General features: G+C 56.4%; 2 protein-coding genes and 1 long non-coding RNA gene across 19 annotated transcripts in view; 2 read left to right on the forward strand and 1 right to left on the reverse strand.

Annotated features, from left to right (window-relative positions):
- FKBP8 (FKBP prolyl isomerase 8) overlaps positions 1–12,817 on the forward strand; it is a 23,183-nt gene extending 10,366 nt beyond the window's left edge. For 15 of the 16 annotated variants that reach the window (XM_043502496.1, XM_043502498.1, XM_038384187.2 and 12 more), the window contains 7 exons: positions 1,266–1,435; positions 2,276–2,364; positions 2,925–3,142; positions 3,808–3,980; positions 4,131–4,208; positions 10,637–10,774; positions 11,482–12,817. In XM_043502496.1, coding sequence (XP_043358431.1) covers positions 1,266–1,435; positions 2,276–2,364; positions 2,925–3,142; positions 3,808–3,980; positions 4,131–4,208; positions 10,637–10,774; positions 11,482–11,568 — 953 coding nt within the window. In that variant the 3' untranslated portion in view covers positions 11,569–12,817. Of the gene's footprint in view, positions 1–1,265; positions 1,436–2,275; positions 2,365–2,924; positions 3,143–3,807; positions 3,981–4,130; positions 4,209–5,559; positions 6,179–10,636; positions 10,775–11,481 lie in introns of those variants that run through there. The other variant, XM_043502506.1, reaches the window with a different exon arrangement.
- Positions 1–16,007, reverse strand: part of LOC122457454 — an 18,194-nt gene extending 2,187 nt beyond the window's left edge. The window contains exons 1-2 of the long non-coding RNA XR_006276976.1: positions 15,662–16,007; positions 13,808–13,825 (exon numbers count right to left, since the gene is read on the reverse strand). This is a non-coding gene — a long non-coding RNA (uncharacterized LOC122457454). The remainder of the gene's footprint in view (positions 1–13,807; positions 13,826–15,661) is intronic.
- Positions 16,008–16,830: 823 nt separating this feature from the next.
- Positions 16,831–19,311, forward strand: part of ELL (elongation factor for RNA polymerase II) — a 90,324-nt gene continuing 87,843 nt past the window's right edge. For both annotated transcript variants that reach the window (XM_038383883.2, XM_043502516.1), the window contains exon 1: positions 16,831–17,062. In XM_038383883.2, coding sequence (XP_038239811.1) covers positions 16,928–17,062 — 135 coding nt within the window. In that variant the 5' untranslated portion in view covers positions 16,831–16,927. The remainder of the gene's footprint in view (positions 17,063–19,311) is intronic.

The raw sequence follows: 19,311 nt of genomic DNA on the forward strand, positions 1-19,311 counted from the left end.
TGCCATCCTGGGAGGCACAAACTAGGGGGATGGCGAGTGGGTGCAGAGAGGTTGTTACCGCTGCATTGGGCACCATTACGACTGCGGCTGGAATCCTGTATCCAGCAGTGGTGCCCACAGTTAAAGAAGGATGTTGATACACTGGAGGGCTTTGAGAGAAAAGCCAGGAGGCTGTTGAAAGGATTCGATGACGTGCCCCTCCAGGAGGTACTCGGAAGCTTAGTCTGTTCGGTGACAGAGAAGGTTAAGGGAAGACTTGGTCCATCTGTAAATCCCTACCTGGGAAACAGAGATCTGATGATGGGCTCTTCAGCGTAGCCAACCACTTGTATTAACGTTGTCCCCTGAAGGGCTGGAAGTTGAAGCCAGAGCAATTCAGACTGGAAATAAGATGTAAATTTTCAAGTGAGAGTCATTAACTCATTTATCAAGGGGCAAGGTGGGTTCTTGATCACTGGCGAATTTAAAATCAAGATTTGGATGATTTTCCAAAGGATTCATAGATCCCAAGACCAGAAAGGCGCATTGTGATCATCTAGTCTGACCCCCTGCGAGCACAGGCCAGAGGCTGCCTCCTGATAATCCCTAGAGCAGATAGGTTAGAGAAACATCCAGTCTTGATTTAAGAATGGCCAGTGATGGAGATGCCCCTGTGACCCTCGGTAAATTGTCCCAATGGTTAAATACAAAGAGCTGCCCTAGAATGAGCAGGGGCAGGTTTCTGGTCTGTGTTATCTGGGCGGTCAGACTCTCTGACCACAGTGGTCCTTTCTGGCCTTGGAACCTACAAAATGCTGAGTGAGACGCAGCCCCTGCCCCAGAGAGGTAAGTGGCAGCTCTTCGGGGGATCCTCCAGCTAAAGTCTCAGCAGAGAGTCCATGGAGCGTGAACCCTCACTCTTGTCTCTAGCCCTGTCTCTCCCTGGCAGGATAGCAGCAGGTTGGTGGTAGTTGCTGGGGGGTGAGTTTGCTTTGTCCCATTCTCCCTCCTCGGTGTCTGTATCCAGGAGCCTTTGTACCCCAGGGCTGTGAATCCAGTGGCTCTTCAGGGCCACCACGCTCTTGTCAACATGAGCCCTGGGAGCAGTGGCTGTGTGGCCGGCTCTGAGCCTGGCATCAGCCCCTTAGTGGGAATGTGCCAACTTGGCTGCCTCCCCACCCCCACCTTCCCTTTAAACCCAAGTGGACATGGGCAGCATGAGCCACAACAGCCTTTCTATTTCCTGCTGGGTGTGACGTGCTTCTGGCTCCCATCTCTCTCCCCAGGGAGTGGCTTACTCAAGAAGAAGACCCTGGTGCCAGGTCAAGGCGTGGAGAGCCGGCCGCGCAAAGGCCAAGATGTCACTGTCCGACTCAAGGTGATGCTGGAGGATGGCAGAGTGGTGGAGGACAATCCCAGCCTCTCTTTCACCCTGGGAGACTGCGACGTCATGCAGGTAGGTGCGAGGGGCTGAGGCCTGTGTGCTCTGGAGCTAGAGGTGTTTGGGGAGGGGGAGGAGAAGCAGTTCTGCACAGCAGCTGACCTGCCTGGTGGAGTCCAGCCTGCGTGCAAAGCCTGGTTCATGGACCTGGGAATGTTAGGGTGGGAGGGTCTGGTGTGGATCAAATGGCTGCTTATGCTGGTCCCAGTATCCTGCCTGCCCCGAGTGACTGCAGACACCTGGTGTCTCCTTCCCTTGTCATCTCTGTAATGCACCTGGCTAATGCAGCACCCTGAGGAATGCTGTATATGGGGCAATGCGGGGGAGGAGGGGCCCAGGGAATTTCTTCTTTATCCTGACAGGTGGATTTGGCAGCTGGCTTTATTCTCTAAGAACTCGGGGACAGAGTGAAGGTGGGGGAGGGAGTGCGCCCCCCTGGCGACCCATAGGAGGTGTGTGAGTGCTTCCTTTGCCCGCCTGGGCAGCGGGGCTCCCTGCCTCGCTCGAAGGCACCGGGTTGCGTTGGCTGATTGACCTGGCACTCTGCACTAAGCATTGTGGTTTGGAAGCAGAGCCCCAATTCTGGGACTACAGGCTGATGCCCTCTTGGCCTGCCCCTGCTCTGTCCCTGCATTGTGCCAGGCTCGCTCTGGTTTGCTTGGTGGCCGGCCTGCGCTCTGAGCTGCTCCTGTGCTGGTTTAATGACCTGTCCAGCAGTACAGCCCCTTTGCCCGCACTACAGCAGCCCTGTGGGGAGGAGCCCAAGTCTGGCTGTGGGATTTGAATCCATGACCACCTGCTCCTGAGCAGAGAGAGCCCTTTGCTGACCTCCCTCTGAACTCTGGGTCCCTGCAGGCCCTAGACCTGTGTGCGCAGCTGCTGGAAATGGGAGAAACTGCCTTGATCATGTCGGATGCCAAATACTGCTACGGCCCACAGGGAAGGTGAGAGGGGTCCTGGGACCGCGCGGGGAGGCTGTGGGAGGCTAACCGCAGCAGGACCAAAGGGAGGGGGGAGGATCCTTGGAGAGGAGGCTTAGCCGGGGTAGCCCCCTGGCCTGTAGCAGTGAGGCTGAAGGCTGGAGCCTCTGCCGTGGGGAGAGTGAGAGGAGGTATTGGTCTCAGTGTGATTCCTCATCGACATGTCCCCAGCACAGTTCGCCCTGTAGCCGCAGTCCCAGTAGATAAGCCTAGGCATCAGTGGGCCCCATTGCCCCTCGGGGAAGGGTGGGATTTCTCCAGGGCGGGAATGAGGCATAGCTGGCAACAGGGTCTGTTCTGCTGCCCTCCCTGGTCTGTGTGTCAGTTGTCGGGCTGCCCCTTTCCCCAGCACTGCATCTGCACGGCTCCTTGGCAGCCGGTGGGTGTTCAGGGGCAGTAGCTGGCGGCGGGCGGCTCTGACGCAGAGCGATGGCGTCGCTGGCCCCAGAGCCACCGCAGCCTCGACTGGGCCCATGCTTCCTCCTGCGAGAGGTGCCATCGCGTCTCCTCCATCATGTGAGCAGGAGCCCCGACATCCCGCCCCACGCAGCCCTCACCCTGGAAGTGCAGCTGCTGGCCGTGCAGGACGCTCCCGACCTGGAGCTCCTCCGGGGAGGAGAGAAAATCCAGCTGGCCAATCGCAAGCGGGAGCGCGGGAACTTCTACTACCAGCAGATGGACTATGTGCTGGCCATCAACTCCTATGACATCGCCCTGAAGACCATCAACTCCAGCTCCAAAGGTACCTGCTCCTGCCCGCACAGCTGTTCTCTGGGGGCAGCAGGGCTCTGGGAAGTGGAGTTACTGCATGTCTGAGGTGTCTCTGCCACCACGGTGCCCAGCCCTCGGGGCTCAGCCCTTCTCGTCCTCATGTGTGACGCTGGCCCCTCTGGGACACGCTGCTCTTCGAACAGAGTCTCCTCGCCTGAGCCGGGGAATCCCCCACCCGGGAGCTGGGTCTTCTGGCAGCCTGTGTCTCTCGGGAACTGTTGCCCTCTGAGATGCCTCCTTGCCTGGGGCCCTTCTGCCGTGTCAGGGGAGATTTTTTTTTTTTTGGAAAGCAGCATTAGGTGGCTTTACAGCCTGCTTCCTTCATTGCACACCTGCTCTGCCCCCAGCGTCCCCCGCGGGCAGCCATACCAGCACGGTTCTGAGAGCCTCGTCGTCATGGGCACCCTCTGTTGGTCTGTCCATGGCTGTGAGCCCCTTGGGGCAGAGGCTGGCTCCTTTCTGTCCTGCCCAGAGCCCATTAGCAGTCTACCAGGGATCACCCTCCCGGGCTGTTGGTGGCCCAGGTGAGGTCTAGCCACCTCCATGGCTTGCGGGCTAGGGAAGTGGGTTCCGTGCAATGCAAACCAAAGGGAGCTGGAGCAGGGCGGATGTAACTTGGCTCTGGGATCTCTGCAGTCCACTTCAGCCCAGAGGAGGAGACTGAGCTGCTGGAGGTGAAGGTGAAATGTCTCAACAACCTGGCAGCCTCTCAGCTCAAGCTGGACCATTATGAGGCTGCCCTGAGATCCTGCACCCAGGTCCTGGAGCACCAGCCGGAGAACATCAAGGCCCTCTTCCGCAAGGGGAAGGTAAGAATGGGGCTCTGAGCTGTGCAAGGCCCCCTCCCCTTGGCAGCGGGAGCGTTGGTCAGACCCTGGCCTCTTGCGGCCTGGGTGGGAGCGTGTCTGCTGGGGGCCTGCCAGGGGCCTCTCTGCTCAGCTTTGTGGCTTGTCTTCCAGGTGCTGATGCAGCAGGGTGAGTACAGCGAGGCCATACCCCTCCTCAAAGCCGCTTTGAAGCTGGAGCCGTCGAACAAGGTAGGCTGGTGTGCTTGCTGCCACCCTGCCGGCTGGGCTGCTGGTGCATTGGGTTTGGCTAGTGGGTTCCTCTTCTTGCTGGGGTGGAAGTGAGCGACCAGCTGAGGATTTACCCGCCCGAGCCGCCAGGCTCCTGGTCGTGTGGCATCGCTTCACTGAGACTCTGTGTTCGTGTTGCCAGCCATCCCGGCGTGGGGAGGCGGACTGGCTGGCACCCTCGGGAGCAGGTCAGCACTGCTCTGCTGGCACATGCAAGGCAGGCAGTGTCTCCTGGGGGCTCAATTGCTATGGTACCATGTGGTGTGTGCTCACACTGCATAGTGTAGGGACTGAACCGGCTCTGGTTACGCATGGGAAATTGGATTTATTGGGTCTCTGCTTTTTCCTCTTCCTCCTTTGCCCCCATGATAGGCAGGTGCCCCTCCAGCCCAATCCTTTGTTAAAAATACCCTCTACATTGATGATCCTAGCCCAGCAACTTCCAGCGTCTTGGGCCATCATTGCAGGAGGTGGGGTGGAAACCAAGCCCTGGCTCCTTGCTTGGCAGTTCAGAGCATGACTGACTCTGCCCTGGGAGCAGCCCCAAAGAGCTGGACTCCAGTTAAGTGCATGGGCTGGGATGAGCTCTGGGTGGGGAATTTCCTGCCTGTTAATGCCCTGCTGCAGGAGCGGAAGCCCTGAGGCAGCCAGGAAATACCCAGGATGGCAGTGAGGATCGTGGGCCGGGGGCAGAATACACAAACCCTTCATGTGTCGGGGCAGAGCAGGGCTTTGCTCTGGGGACAAGCTCTCCCTGTCTGTCAGCGAGTGCCCCTGATTATGAAAAGGCATCTCGGTGGGCATTTCACTGCAGTGGTGTTAGAACTTTATATCCCTGTCGCACCTAAAGGTCACAGATAGGATGGGCCCATTGTGTTAGGGGCTGTACAAACTTAGTGAATGACAGTCCCTGCCCCAAAGAGCCTACAGTGTAAAAGGGAGCATCTCTGCTAGGAAGAGAGATGGTGGTAACTCCCCCTCCTCATCATCCAGGCAAGTCCAAAAAGGATTTGGCTTCCCTGTGGGTCAGGCGCCACCTGGTTGGATTCTAGCTAGGCCCATCAGATGGACTTGCTGGATGTTCAGCCTGTCTCTCTGTGACCTTACCGCACCCTGTGATTGCCGGCCATGTAGCAGAATTCCTTGGGAAACTGGTCTTACCACGAATGGCATCAAAGCCGTGCCGGGGCTGATGGAGATGGACGGGAGAGCCTAGGGTTTAACTTGTGTGAAAGCAGCAAACTGCCTTGTCTCCGTAGGCTGTTACTGAGTTTGCATTTGCTTGAGGGGAGAACGCACCTTTTCCTCATAGGGAAGAGGCCAAAGACGAGCTGGCCCAGTTGGGGGCTGGGATACCGGTATGATGGCATGTGAGCGATGTTGTCAGCCACAATCCCAGCTCTCCCCGAAGCATCTCATGCGCATCAGGAATGTCAACAGGGGCTGCTTGTCCAGCAGAGACCTGGCCACTCCTTTGGGCTGTCAGAGTTCCCAGGAGCAAAGGCTGCAGGAGTCTGGAGGGCAGTGGTGTTAACTAACTCACATAGGACTTGTTTTTCATGAGCTGCAGAATGTAGCTTCGCCTGCTCTGTGGCTTAGAGGAGTCTGAACACGACCCATGGTCCGTCTAGCCCAGTGTCCTGTCTTCCCACAGTGGTCAGTGCCAGGTGCCCTAGAGGAAATGAACAGAGCAGTGTGATTATCAAGTGACCCATCCTCTGTTGTCCAGTCCCAGCCTCTGGCAATCAGAACTTTAGGGTCACCCAGAGCACAGGGTTGCAAGGCCAGTGAGGTACCTGACCTCCAGGAACTCGGCTAATTCTTTTTTAGCTTTTGCCCTTCACAACATCCCCTGGCAACAAGTTCCCCAGGGTGACTGCGCGTTGTGTGAAGAAATACTCACTTCTGTTGTTTTAAACCTGCTGCCTATTCATTTCATTGGGTGACCCTTGGTTCTTGTTATGTGAAGGGTAAATAACGCTTCCTTGTTCACTTGCTTCACCCCGTCACGATTTTATCGACTTCTCTCATGTTCTCCCCCACTCCTTAGTCGTCTCTTTTCCCATCTGAACAGTCCCAGCCTTTTTGATCTCTCCTCACACGGAAGCTGTTCCATCCCCTCATCGGCTAATTTAGACCCCGTCATTTGTATGTACAGCTGGGATTGTTTTCCAATGTGCATTACTTCTCATTTATCAACAATAAATTTCATCTGCCATTTTGTGGCCCAATCACCCAGTTTTGTGAGATCCCTTCGTAGCTCTTCGGAGTCAGCTTTCGACTTAACTGTCTTGAGTAATTTTGTATCATCTGCAAACTTTGCCACCTTTTCCCGGATCATTTATGAATATGTTGAATAGGCCTGGTCCCAGTACAGACCCCTGGAGGACTCTGCTATTTATCTCGCTCCATTCTGAAAACTGACCATTTATTCCTACCCTTGGTTTCCTGATTTTTAACCTGTTACCAATCCATGAGAATAGCTTCCCTCTTACCACATGACAGCTTACTTTGCTTAAGAGCCTTTGGTGAGGAACCTTGTCAAAGGCTTTTGGAAAGCCCAAGTAGTCTGTAATCCACTGGATCACCCTTGTCCACATGCTTATGGTGACCCTCTTAAAGAATTCTAGTAGATTGGTGAGGCATGATTTCCCTTTACAAAAGCCGTGTTGACTCTCCCCCAACAAATCATGTTCATCTGTGTCTGATCATTCAGTTCCCCAGGGTTGTCACAGGTGCCTTTCATCAGGTGCAAGCCAAGCACACAGCAATATTGAGCATTTCTCTTCCCACCCTCTATGTGGAGGTTCCAGATTCTAACTCTTCAAACAGGGTCGGTGAAAAGGCCGTGCTGGCTAATTTCTGCCCCTGCAGGGGCAGGTTTTGCTCTGGAGATGTCTTGCTGCACAGCAAGGGACTGTACCCAAGAATTCCTCATGGGCTCACAACTCCCATGAAAGCCATTGGATGTGACGCCCTCCTAACAGAACTGACCTGGCAGACAGCCTGTGGGGTTATGACAAGCAGCAATCACTGGGCTAACTTGTTGCATTTCTCTCTCAAAAGCGTCTTAAAAACACACTGTCAAGAATCCAATCTTCTGTCTGGCGCCCCTGGTTTTTATTACTTTGGAAACGGTCGGATTAATTTTGGTCCCAAAGGCTGGTTTTGGAAAGGCTCCTCTTTCCAGAGCCTAAATCTCTTTCCATGAAAAGCACAAACTGGACATTCTGCATCGCTTGTAAAGGAAGAGCCCTTCCCTTGCAGTGCTTGGCTAGCGTACAGGAACCCAAAGCGAGACAGCCCTGACTTCTCATTGCTCCAAACAAGAGAAAAGGAGTACTTGTGGCACCTTAGGGACTAACAAATTTGTTTTAGCATAAGCTTTCGTGAGCTACAGCTCACTTCATCGGATGCATCTGTAGCTCACGAAAGCTTATGCTCAAATTTTAGTCTCTAAGGTGCCACAAGTCCTCCTTTTCTTTTTGCGAATACAGACTAACACGGCTGCCACTCTGAAACCAAACAAGAGAGGAGTCATGGGGAGAGCCCATCAGTGGGGAACAGCGAACTTGGATCCTTTAAATTAGCTGAGTCTTAGAAACACCCAGGATAAGTAACGGAAGTCAAGGAACTTGGCTCCTTTAGGTAACTTCACCATGCCCGTGCGCCTTTACAAAGACGCTTTGTGGGATTGCCCACTGTGTGGAAACAAGTATCCAGCTTCCCCCAGGAGAGGGCGCAGTCCCACTGCACAAGGGGCAAAGGCCTGAAGCCAAATAGCTGAGTCTTTCCAGGCTCTGGGTTCGGGTCCTCTCCGCACTCAGCTCTGTTCTGCTTCTTCTGATGTGGGCTTTGAGAGCCGGCTCGTGGCTGCTAGGAATCCTCAGCCCGTGGGGGCGGGGGCTATTACTGCTGTATCCCAGAGAGGGGGGCTGAGACTGTGACCTCTCGCTGCCCAAAGTGCTGGGAAAATGCCCCTAAATGGATCTCGAACCTGTCTTGTGTGAACCTAGCTCTGCTCTAAGAGGGTAGGACTGCAGGGAGCTCAGTTTCAGGCTGCACAGGGAGTAGCCTGCACCTCTTGTGAAACCTCGGGGCTTTCCAGCGTAACTTCCCGGTGTTCACAGGGATGCAGGTCAGGAGTACGCTAAAGAGACTGGCATGGGCTTGATGGATCCTGCTAGAGTCCAACTTCCAGCTGATCTTAACTGACCCTCGCCTCCCCTGTCCTCTCTCTCCAGTGGGAATCTGAACAAACTGCTGCATCTCTGCTGTTCCTTGTTTCTTGGGCAGAATTTTAGTCACCTTTACAACCAAAAAAAGTCCTTTCCCAGTGGCTGTGAAATCAGCATACGGCACCACTTCCTGTAAGGTAGCCTTTGTCCCCTCACGCAGCTAACGTCCCTTTCCGACAGGCCCTGTTACCTGGTGAGCAGAGGTGGGGTCAGCTTCCAGGAAGGATGGAATCTGATGTCAGTTACGTCTCTGCAGAGCTGTTGGGGGGACGGGCTACTAGTTTGTCCCCCTCCACCCCATTTCGCTCTTCCCTTCACTCCTGCTTCCCCATAAAGCCCCATGCTGCCGTGCACCTCCTCTGGCTGAGGTGGGCTGGCCTCTGCTCCTCTCCTGCTTGATGCTGATCCACGTGTCTCCTAGACATGTTTACGCCAAGCCTGGGCTGCTTTCCCCTCCGAGCCGGCCGGCCGTGACTCTTGTGGCTGGGGGCACAGAAAATAGTGGGACCTGGGAGTGGGGTTGGGGTTGGCTCTGGTGTCCTGGAAGCTTTACCCAACACGCACCCAAGTTTTCTGGGCCAGGCATCCCTTCCCCCCTCGGGCCAAGGGCTGCGCAATGATCTTGCGATTTCCTCAGGTTGGAGACTGCAGACGGTCTAAGGGATTTCCAGGCTCTGACCCCAAGGGCCACCTGGGCAGCTTGCCTCGGGGCCTGCTCCAAACTCGCACATGACCCAGGGTCGGGAGTCTGCATTCAACTTTGCTCATTGCTCCAGTGCCCTTGCAATTCCTTCCCGGCTGGCTGTGCCGGCTCTGGAAGCCTGCAGGGAAGGAGGGTGGGGGGCAGCTGCATCAGGGGATGTGGGGTTTTCTGGGATGCCCTTCCTTCCTGTTGGGCCAGAGCAGTGGTTCTGCTGCTGTGTCCGCCCTGGCCCCACCCCAGTCACGAGGCTCCTGGTGATCGGGGGAGCAGCCTGCTTGTGGGCAGCGCTCCTGGACGCTTGACTGGTGCAGGAAGGGCTCCTTGCTGTGGGAGCTGGCTGGGTGCTGCTGCTCTGGGAGCTGCCGTGTTACTCTCTGGGTTATGGAGGGTCGTGCCACTGACTCTTCCCAAAGGCAGGGTTGAATGGGCTAATGAAGCCAGTTGGGCATTGAGCCACTTGCCTCCACGGCTACTCACTCACCATGTCCGCCTCTGCGGGGGAAGGCACATCAGGCCATCGGTCCGGGACACCAGCCTGGCTAGGCCGCCGTGCCCAGCACCTGCCGGGAGCACAGGTCCAAGCATGACTGTCACAGCTGTGGCGCTGGCTGCAGCTCTGCCCTGGAAGCTGCAGGAACTGCTTTGCCCGGGACTCTCCTGTTGTCCTGCCCTTGCTGGAGTTCCCCCCCTCTGCTGGGGATGTCCCTGCCCTGACCAGCAGCCCCAGCCAGGCAGGGCAAGCAGCCCTTTCCTGGCATGCTGAGGAACCATCCCCAGTGGTTGTAATGGGCCTGTCGCGGCTGATGGCCCAAGGCTGAGCCACGTGCTCGTGGAGGGATCTGATTTGGTGGCAGCGGGGTGGGGGGAATTGTAACAGGACTTTGCTGTGGTCCCATTGCCCCAGGGTGGGGCTCTGGCAGACCAGCCACAGAGGTGCGGCTTCGTTACCTACCACTAGGGTGCATCTCGCCCTCTAGAGGGCTGGAGCAAATACAAGGCCCTGTCGCCCCCTCGTGAGGCTCTCAAAGGTGGGAAACTGAGACACGGAAGTGATGCCTCTGGCTGCACAGCAAGGACCCGTACTCAGGAGTCCTTGTTCTGAGCTGCTTGCTTGGCACGTCTGCCAGCTCTCCCGGGCAGAGGCCTGGCCTGCCCAGACTGAGTAGCCAAGGTGTGCTGCCCCTGCTCAGAGTTGGGGCGAAATGGCCTGGGTCTTCGTGGTCCTGCTGCCCAGTGGGGTGGAGCAGCCTTGGGCTCTGAGCTCCTTCGTGCAGCCCTCGGAAGCCCAGTGGGGTAGAGCCCGGCTTCAAGGGGCTGCTGGCTCTGTGTCCTCACAGGGCTGTCGTGTTGCTCTTTCCTCTCTGCCCCGTCTGTGCAGCGTGCTGGGAGCTGGCTGGAGGGGGGAAGTGGGGCTGCTTCTCAGGTATGCCTGGCTGTCTCACTCCCAGACTATCCATGCGGAGCTCTCCAAGTTGGTGAAGAAACACGCGGAGCAGAAGAACGTGGAGAGCGCGATGTACAGGAAGATGCTGGGGAACCCTGGCACGAGCAGCACCCCTGCAACATGCAAAGCCAAGTCACCCTGGGTGAGTGGTGGGGGATGCAGAGGTGGCAGGGGCCTGGGGAAGCAGCGACAATGTGCTGAGGGGGCGCTGAGATCACTCATGCTTCCGGAGCGGTTCCACGTTCGCTGTTGGTGTCAGCAAGAGAGCAGCCAGCTGCCTGTGCCCGTGTGTGCTGGGCTGTGGGTCGCCTCCACTCCTAGCACTAGGAAGCCTGTTGGGGCTCTCCTGGTCAGCACAGAGCCAGCACATGCCAGGGAAAGGCCACTGTGTGCCTGGCTCTGAGCAGAGACTGGAGCTGCCAGCTGGAGGGATCCATGGTGGAGAGGCTAGAGGTGCCTGCTTGCTGTGGCTGGCAGGTCACGGGTGAAACTGAGACATGGCTCCTGATACGGCAGCCCAGAGAGCTGCAACACCATCTGTCCACCTGATGGCATCATCCCTGGCCAGGTAGGGGGCTGCCACTCAGGCCCTGCTATGCTCAAATGCTCCTGGGGCAGGGAACCTCCCTGCACCCCAGCTTGGGATTGGGGCTCCTGACCCCCCCCCCTTCCCCCACAACGTGGGCAGGCACAGGACTGATTCCTCATGCTGCTTTCTGGCCTCAGGGCCAGCAGGGTTCTAACGAATCCACTGTTAAGGGCAGCCTTTCCCTGGAGCACCCTTGGATGGCTCTGCCGGGTCCCTCAGGCTCTCCTCTAACGTTCCTGGGCTCTTTCCTTCCCCTCCAGGCCATTCCCTGGAAGTGGCTCTTTGGCGCAACAGCTGTAGCGCTCGGTGGCGTGGCCTTGTCTGTTGTCATAGCCGCAAGGAACTAGTGTCGTCTGCGGAGAGGCCCAAGGAGCTGGGCCGCACCCCAGTCTGCCCCACCAGCTGCCCCGGCACCTCCGGACCTGCACCGGCGTGGACTGTCTGATTTCCTCCCACCAGAGAGGAACCGGAGCTCTGTGCATCGCTCCCCTCCCTGTTACCCACTGATTGTCAATCACAGAAACAACCTTCTCTGCCAGAGGGGCCTGGCACCCCCACACGTGAGATCAGCAGTTGCAGCAGCCCCTTTGCAGCAGGATGGGGCATGGCTGGAGGGCTGGCAGGCCAGGTGGAGATGCCCAGAGTGGGCCAGCCCTGTGTGTGTGGGACGAAGAGCCCGGCATTTCCACGCATTGACCACTGGTCCCTCATCCTCCTGCCCCAGCAGAACTTGCAACCTGGTGCCAGCAGTGCGCTAACTGTTCTGGTACCATTTGCCCCCTTCTGATGGTCGGTCAGGCAGGAAGGGGCTCCCCTAAGAACCAATCTAGGTTAAGGGATGCAGCTGTTTCTGGGGGAGGGTAGAGCAGGCAGGGCTTGTGTGGCCATGACTCTGGTTTGCCAGGGCCCATGGCAGTGGCTGCTCTCCATGCGGCTGTGGGGGAGGGCATGCAATCAGCACCCCATCCCCTAGGTACTGGGAGCCGGTAGCCATGTCTGTGGGTGCCATTGTAAAATGAGCTTGGCTTGCTACAGTACCACAGCCTCAGCTGCCTGTTGCAGCAAAGCTAGCGAGGGCTGGCTTAGAACAGTCTGTTTTTCTGTTGTAAAAGCTTCTAGTGCCACTGCAGCCACCATGCTCTGTGCCAGGTTTCCCTGGGTGATGGAGGTGGCACCTTGGCCCTGTCCCTGGGCAGTGGGGGCAGCCAGGAGAGCACAGCCCCTCCAGCAGACGATGAGGGGGCTCTCTGAGAGCATCCTGCCCCCCCCAGCATTCATGCACACACTTGTCAAGCACCATGTGGCAGGAACGGTGCAGGGACGCAATGTCTGCGTGTCTCATGTCCACTTCATCCCTCTGTCTCCTAGGGGTTTGATCTCTACAGTCCCCCTGGGGAGGGTATTTTCCCCTCAGCCTGTAGCTCTGTCCAGTCCAGTTCCTGTGCCTCCCTCCCCACTGTGCAGCAGGGCCCATGTCTTGTGTGTATCTACACTGTCCTACCAGCTGCGCAGCTATGGAGTCAAAGTACTATTCTCTCCTCTTCCCCCCCACCCCCCATCAACTGAAAATCCCCAATAAAAGGACATCTCTCAGTTGCATCTTCTCCAGAGCTGGGTCTCTTCCTTGCCAGGCAAGTGCCAGGTGTGGGGGCTGCCGTGCTCTTTGGGCTGATGCCTATAGCTCAGGTGCACTGCTGTCTGTCTCGGCCCTTGGGGGCTGCAGAGAACATCAAAAGAATTTCCCCGGTAGGCAACGGAGGGCCCTAGAGCAGCACCCTGACCTCCAATGCACCCTATTCTTGGTTGGCAGGAGATCTGCTTTGGCCAGCGCGGAGAGACAGTCCAGGCAGTGGGAAGGTGATTCTGAGCAGTGCTGGGGTGGTGGCTGATGAGGGGTAGGGTGGTTTCCTGGCTTCCCTAGACAGTTGGCTGGGGCTAGGCCCTGCTGATGAGCAGCATTGTGAGCACCCCCAGCCTGTGAGCTGGCCCCTCGGAGGCAGAGGGGAGCAGTCTGTGCTGGGGGGCTGTTGCTCAAGGTGCAATGGGGGGGGCTGAAGCTGTTTACTCTCACTGCTGCTGAAGGTGTGGGACTGGCAGGGACAGCGCTGCTTGGACTGGGGGAGGGGAAGCATTTGGCAGAAAACTAGCCACTGTGTGTTGGGGGGAACAGGAACCTTCTCCACACCCAGGCCCTTTCAGTCAAGGGGCAGGGCCAGGCTGCCCTTCCCAGGAGACGCCTTTGGAGTCCAGGGGAGAATGGCCAGTTGCACCTGTGGTGGGAGCTGCTGGCTGGGCTGCGGGCCCACATGGCTAGGAGCAGGACATGTCCAGCACCTCACAGCCTGGTAGGAAAAGCCTGCTTCTGCAGCTGGGGGAACCATGCCATGGGCCCTACGTAGGGGGCCCTGGACATAGCTCCATCCCTGCCCTCTAGAAGGGGTTTCTGATTTGCTGTCACACTCTCTTGCACCTGTCCCTGTATGCAACCGTCTTAGTCTGTATTCGCAAAAAAGAAAAGGAGGACTTGTGGCACCTTAGAGACTAACAAATTTATTTGAGCATAAGCTTTCGTGAGCTACAGCTCACTCGGTGGGCCCAAACCTGCTGACGGGTCCAAAGAAACATGTTCTTTGGACTGCTCCACCCCAGTGAGCATGAGCAGGGTGGGGAATTGGCATGGTCCTTCAGCTAGGCCTGAGGCTGCCCTCAGGGCACTGGCTCTCCTGTGGCTGAAATACTGCAGATGCCGGAGCTCTCTGCCATAGGTCAGAACACAGGGCACCAAGTGGCTGCTGCTCCACTTTAATAAACACAGTGCCAGCTGGCGGGCGGAGGGGACAAGCCCAGCCTTTCCCTTCCCGGTCAGCGCTGGGCAGGGGGAAGCTGGGAGGAACTGGAAAATAACGTTCTCAAGAAAACAGCTTCAATCTCCCCGTTCAGCAAAGGTTTGTGACCTGCCCCTGTAGCCATGGGCCGCGGGAGATTGCTACAAGGGTGGGAAGCCCATCCCAGGCCCCTGGAGCGACATTCATCTGTGAGTAGCTGAACCTGGGTTCTAAAAACCAGCCTGAAGCACCTTGGTATGGGTTAGTGGGGATCTGAGCCGGCTGCTCGGTTCCCACCTGTTGGCTATGAATGCACCCCGGGAAGGAGAGGGGCGAGCACTAAGCCGCTGCACCACAGTTGTTCCAAGCCTCAGAGCCCACGTGTGTCTGGGGCATCTGCACACTAAAGTGACGCTGTACAAGAGACGTGGCAATACCTGAAAGAAAGGGGCAGAAACCCCTCCCCACATACTTGGCTGCTGGCTCTTTGAGAGGCTCTGATTACCAATTTGATGCCCTCCAAAGGTCCATCTACACTGCAATTGGACTCCTGCAACTGGCCTGTGCCGGCTGACTTGGGCTCACGGAGTTCAGGCTAAGGGGCAGTTTAATTGTGGTGCAGACATTTTGAGCTCTGGGACCCACCCCCTTTGCAGGGGCCTAAAGCCTGGGCTCCAGCCCAAGCCCGGATGTCTACACCACTATTAAACAGCCCCTTAGCCCAAGCCCCATGAGCCCAAGTGAGCTGGCATAGGCCAGCTGTGGGTTTTTAATTGCAGTGTAGACAGACCCCAGGATGCCCTGTTCAGGATACTGTGGCTGCTTCCTCGGGCTGGAGCTATTTTTAGTTGCTCAAGAGACAAACTCGATCCTGCTTTCTAGTGAAGGCGCAGAACCCATCTTGCTGATGGCAACCCAAGCAGACCGAGGGACGCGGCTTGGCTGGTCTGCCATGGCTGATGTTGTTTAGTAACCTCGCAGGAGCTCTGGAAGGTGCAGACGCACACACAGGTAATTCTAATCCCCTTGGTCAGGGACAGACGGTCCCCGAGGCTGCTGCCCGGCATTGCCTGTGCTGAATTTCACAGGTTAGCTGCATTTCAAACAGTAAGATGTCACACTAAACCAAACTGCAGTATTTCCTCTGGGGAGAGGAGCCTCCTTTCTGCCCTATGACCTTGCGGCGTAGCAGGAGCTCAAGAGGCCAGACCCAGCTGGGTGGGCCAGTGGGCTGTGGTCCAGGTGCTGCTTATTTGCTCCAGTGCAGCAGGTGCAGCCTGGCTTACTAGCTAGCCTGTTTGCATTTTGAGGAACTGCTTCTCTAACAACAGAAGTACTAGAGATGGCACAACCAGCTTTCCTGTCAAGGGCTGGGGGGTTGGGGAGCCCCAGCGTCCTCCAGCCTCAGAGCGGTTCCCTGCAGTAGCCCTAAGACTAGCTGGCAATGGAGGCTGAGTGGGGTAGGGCGGAGCAATGAGGAGCAGCTGCCAGGAACTACGGACACCCCCTCAGTTTCACTTCACTGCCTAGGCAAAGGAGGAACAAACCTCCCGCAAGCGGATGAAGGAAGTGAGGCCAACACCGGAGCAAGAGGGACCCACCGCTGGCCTTGTACCAGCTGTTCCACTGGACATTGTGCTCGCCACAACCCCCACGGCTTAGTCACAGGTGCGTGCAGCTTTGACACGTCGCTGCCAGCCGCACGTCCTTCAGCTACTCACCGAGCTGAGCCTGCTAACAAAGCCCGCGCTGCAGCAGCTGCCACCTGAGGATAACTGTCCTTCCTTTTGCCAGCCCTGCGTAGACCAGGCCTGCAGCACAGAGAGCATCCCGGGCGGGAGTGGACAGTGACCTGCTTACAGCTGGGCAGCTTTCTAGGTGGCCGCTTGCCTTGGCTCCACGTGCACAAGCTCAATCGCTACAACCCCTGTGGGCTACACAGCGTTTGTACCTGTAATGACCCGGGGGGGGGGGGGGAGTGTGTTTTACCAATACTTCCCCTCACATGGATGCCATTAAACTGGAATAAAAGTTCCGTACGGGGGACAGCGTATTCCCCTTCCCACACTGGGCTAAGACGTGCTGCTTTGATACCAGCGTAACTGCAGGCAGGAGTGGCGGCACCTATTGCTTTAGCCAGACTGCTGGCCATGTAATTAAAGGGGTTCAAGCCTTAACCTGACTGAAGAGTCTACACAGGAAAACCCCACCACTTTGCCCAAGACCACATGCCCCCCCCCCGGCCTTGGTCAATTGGCTGGGGTGGGCTGGGTTGGTGTGTTGGGGCTCAAGCCTAGACCTTGAGGCCCTTCCCCTTGCACGGTGCCAGCACCCCCCTCTCCAGCCTGAGCCCCTCCCGGGGGGGTGCACCCCTTTCCAGCCTGAGCCCCAACTCTGAACCCTTCCTGCACAGAGGTGCACCCTCATTCCACCCTGCACCCCAACTCTGAACCACTCCCCCTCAGGGGTGCACCCCCCCCTCCAGCCTGAACCCAGCCCCCAGAGAACCCCTTCCCCACATCCCAGAGTTTAGCCCCCCAGACTCTCCATTCACTGCCTGCCCCCTGCCCCCCACCCCCCGGGGCCTCTCCTCCACTGCTCTCCGGCTCAGGGTAGCTTCAGGACCACACTACCCACAATGTATAGCGGCCTTCATTTGAATACTCCCCGCCTCTCAGTGCCGTACACCAATCGGAAGCCAGCCTTCGCCGGCCTGGCCAATCGGAGCGCGCTCGCCCGCCCACGTGCCCCCTCTCCGCCCAGCAACAGGCTCGCCGGCGGGGCGGGGCTCAGCGAATCGCCCGGCGCATAATCCAGGAGGGGGCGTGTCCGAGGACCGGAGGCCCCGCCCCCCCAGCGCGGAGGGGGAGACGGTCCCAAGATGGCGGCGCTGCAGGCGGAGCGCGGGTACGGGTTGTCCTGCGGGCGGCTCGGCCGGGGCACCCGCGTCTCCGTCTTCCACGTCAAGCTGACGGACAGCGCGGTGCGGGCCTTCGAGGGCTACCAGGGCTGCAAGGTACCGCTGCTGGGTATGGGGGGCCGGCTCTGGGGCGCAGCTGGGCATTGGGGGGGCCGCCCGGGGGTGGGGGGCAGGCTCCTGGCATGGAGGACAGTGGAGTGATGCAGAGTCTCCCCCCTGGGGCCACAGGGATCTGACCCCATTCTCCCCACAGGCAGGGGAGGCCTGGTGAGGATGGACTGCGCCCCCCCCAAGTCCCAGGGATTGGGGGGCTGCTTCCTGGGTCCTGCGCTGGTGTTGATGAGGTTCCTGGTCTAAGGGGAGCTGGGTGGGGGGATCCAGGAGGTGCCTATTCCTGCAGAGGTACATCTTCTGTGGGGATGTGCCCCCCTATCCCAGTCCATGGGGCTTCTGCCCTAGCTGCCCTCGCCTAGGGGCCTGGATCCCCCTTGTATGCCGCAAGGAGCGGCAGGGGGCACTGGGCTTGGCGTCAAGTCTGGCATAGGGCTTAGGTAGGGTCATGTAGAGAGAAGATGTTATTGAGGCACCTTGCACACCACTTTGGTGGTGGTTGGGGGGGGGTGCTGATGGGACAGGTTCTCCCCCCAAGTGGTAGGAATCTGGGGTGGTGGCGCTTGGGTCACCTCCATCCAGAAAAGGTTCAAATCCTGGGCTCCCTACCAAGAGCCAGTGATGGATGCGATTTATACTGTGAACTTTCAGACACTGTTCTCCCTCTCTTGGGCTGGGGGCTGTACCCCTCAGGTTACACAGGTGAAGCTTCAATCTGAAAATACCCAGAATTTGCTTACACACACACACGCCCAGCAGTGAGGCAGAGATCTGTGTTGTACTGAGGGGTTCAGCACCCCAACAATTCAGGGGGTGTTAATCCTTCCATATCACAGGGTGATAAGGAAGGGGAGAATCAGAATGTCCTCAATTGGAAAGAGCCCAGGTTCCACCTTGGAGGAGCATTCAAGAGAAACACTTCCTAGGAAGGAAGAGGCTACAGCTTTCGCTCACTGTTGAATATTTAACACTGTTGGGTAACATGGGGAATTTCCTTCTCCTGTCCCCGTCATTGTTGCTGCTGTTCTCACTAAAAGCTCAGATTTATCAGCTTCCCCTTCCAGGCAGGCAGATACCTTGGTCTGAGCATAGACAAGGGTTCCCTGTGCTCTAGAGCAGACTGTTAATTGCGGTAGGTGAGAAGGGAGCTAGCTTTTCTCTTTCTCTTCACCATTGAGGCTGTATTTTGATATCTTTAAAATTTCCAGGAAGGCTGTTGTCAAGATGTTTCCTCAAATTGCACTCAGCTAGCTTATTAGCTACTGCGTAAATAAATACAAATGGAAACGCTGGACATCATTTACTAGGCTGTCTCTAGAATTGATTTAAAATATAGCTTCTTTCTTTGTTCTTGTGCAGTGCACATTTTTCTGTCTTCGCCTTGCAGGTAGGTGGTAAAAGATGGGACTCTAACCTGTTTGTTGTTAGAAACATCCTGCTTGCCAGCGTCTGTAGAATAAACTATATGTTGTCACAACACTATTTTTAATTTAGGGTGTTGGTTACATCACAGAAGCGAGTTGGGCAATCTCTGCACGAGGGTTAAAGGTAATTACAGTTCCAGGGTTTATCAACTTAACATTGGTAATAGCAATTTATATTTTAATGAGTGTTTATCAGCTTTGTGAAAGGTGAACAGTCATGAGTGAAGGAAACATTAGGCCTCTAATAGTGTAGTAGCTTTTCTCCAAAATTAGTTGGTCAAGGAAAGGGGTTTTTTAGTGGGAAGGAAGGATTTTAGGCAGCTGTTAAATATTTTGGGAAACTAGTTTGAGTGCTTGTCACACATGAATAGGGTTGCTTATTTTCTAAATGATGTGTGGTTTCTATCATTGTTTGGTAGCCAAGGGCTACTAATGGACTTTGCTTTCTGCTCCCCATCTGAAAGAGAGAAACAGTTGGGCTTGTCTGCTACTAATGGTTAAATTGGTAGGAAATTATAAGAGTTCACTAGTTTGTGTAATAAATAACATGACAATTTGTGGGCTATTAAACACTTGTGGTGTTTCTGTGTTTGTTCTATAAACAGTTTCTCTAGCTTGTTGAACTTGTCTTCTTCCTCTGAAATGTGCTGTGCCAAGAAGCTGTCTTGCTGCTCTTTCAGTATATGTGAAGGCTAGTCTTTAATTTAATTTGGTTTGTAGAAGGTAAATGGAAGGATCTTGCAAAGGGTTTGTCCTGGTCTTTTTGAGTTTAAATTTGGTGTAACTGACTGCAGTATTGGTCTAGTCCTT

This window comes from Dermochelys coriacea, chromosome 25, assembly GCF_009764565.3.
Source record: "Dermochelys coriacea isolate rDerCor1 chromosome 25, rDerCor1.pri.v4, whole genome shotgun sequence".
NCBI classification, from domain to species: Eukaryota; Metazoa; Chordata; order Testudines; family Dermochelyidae; genus Dermochelys; species Dermochelys coriacea.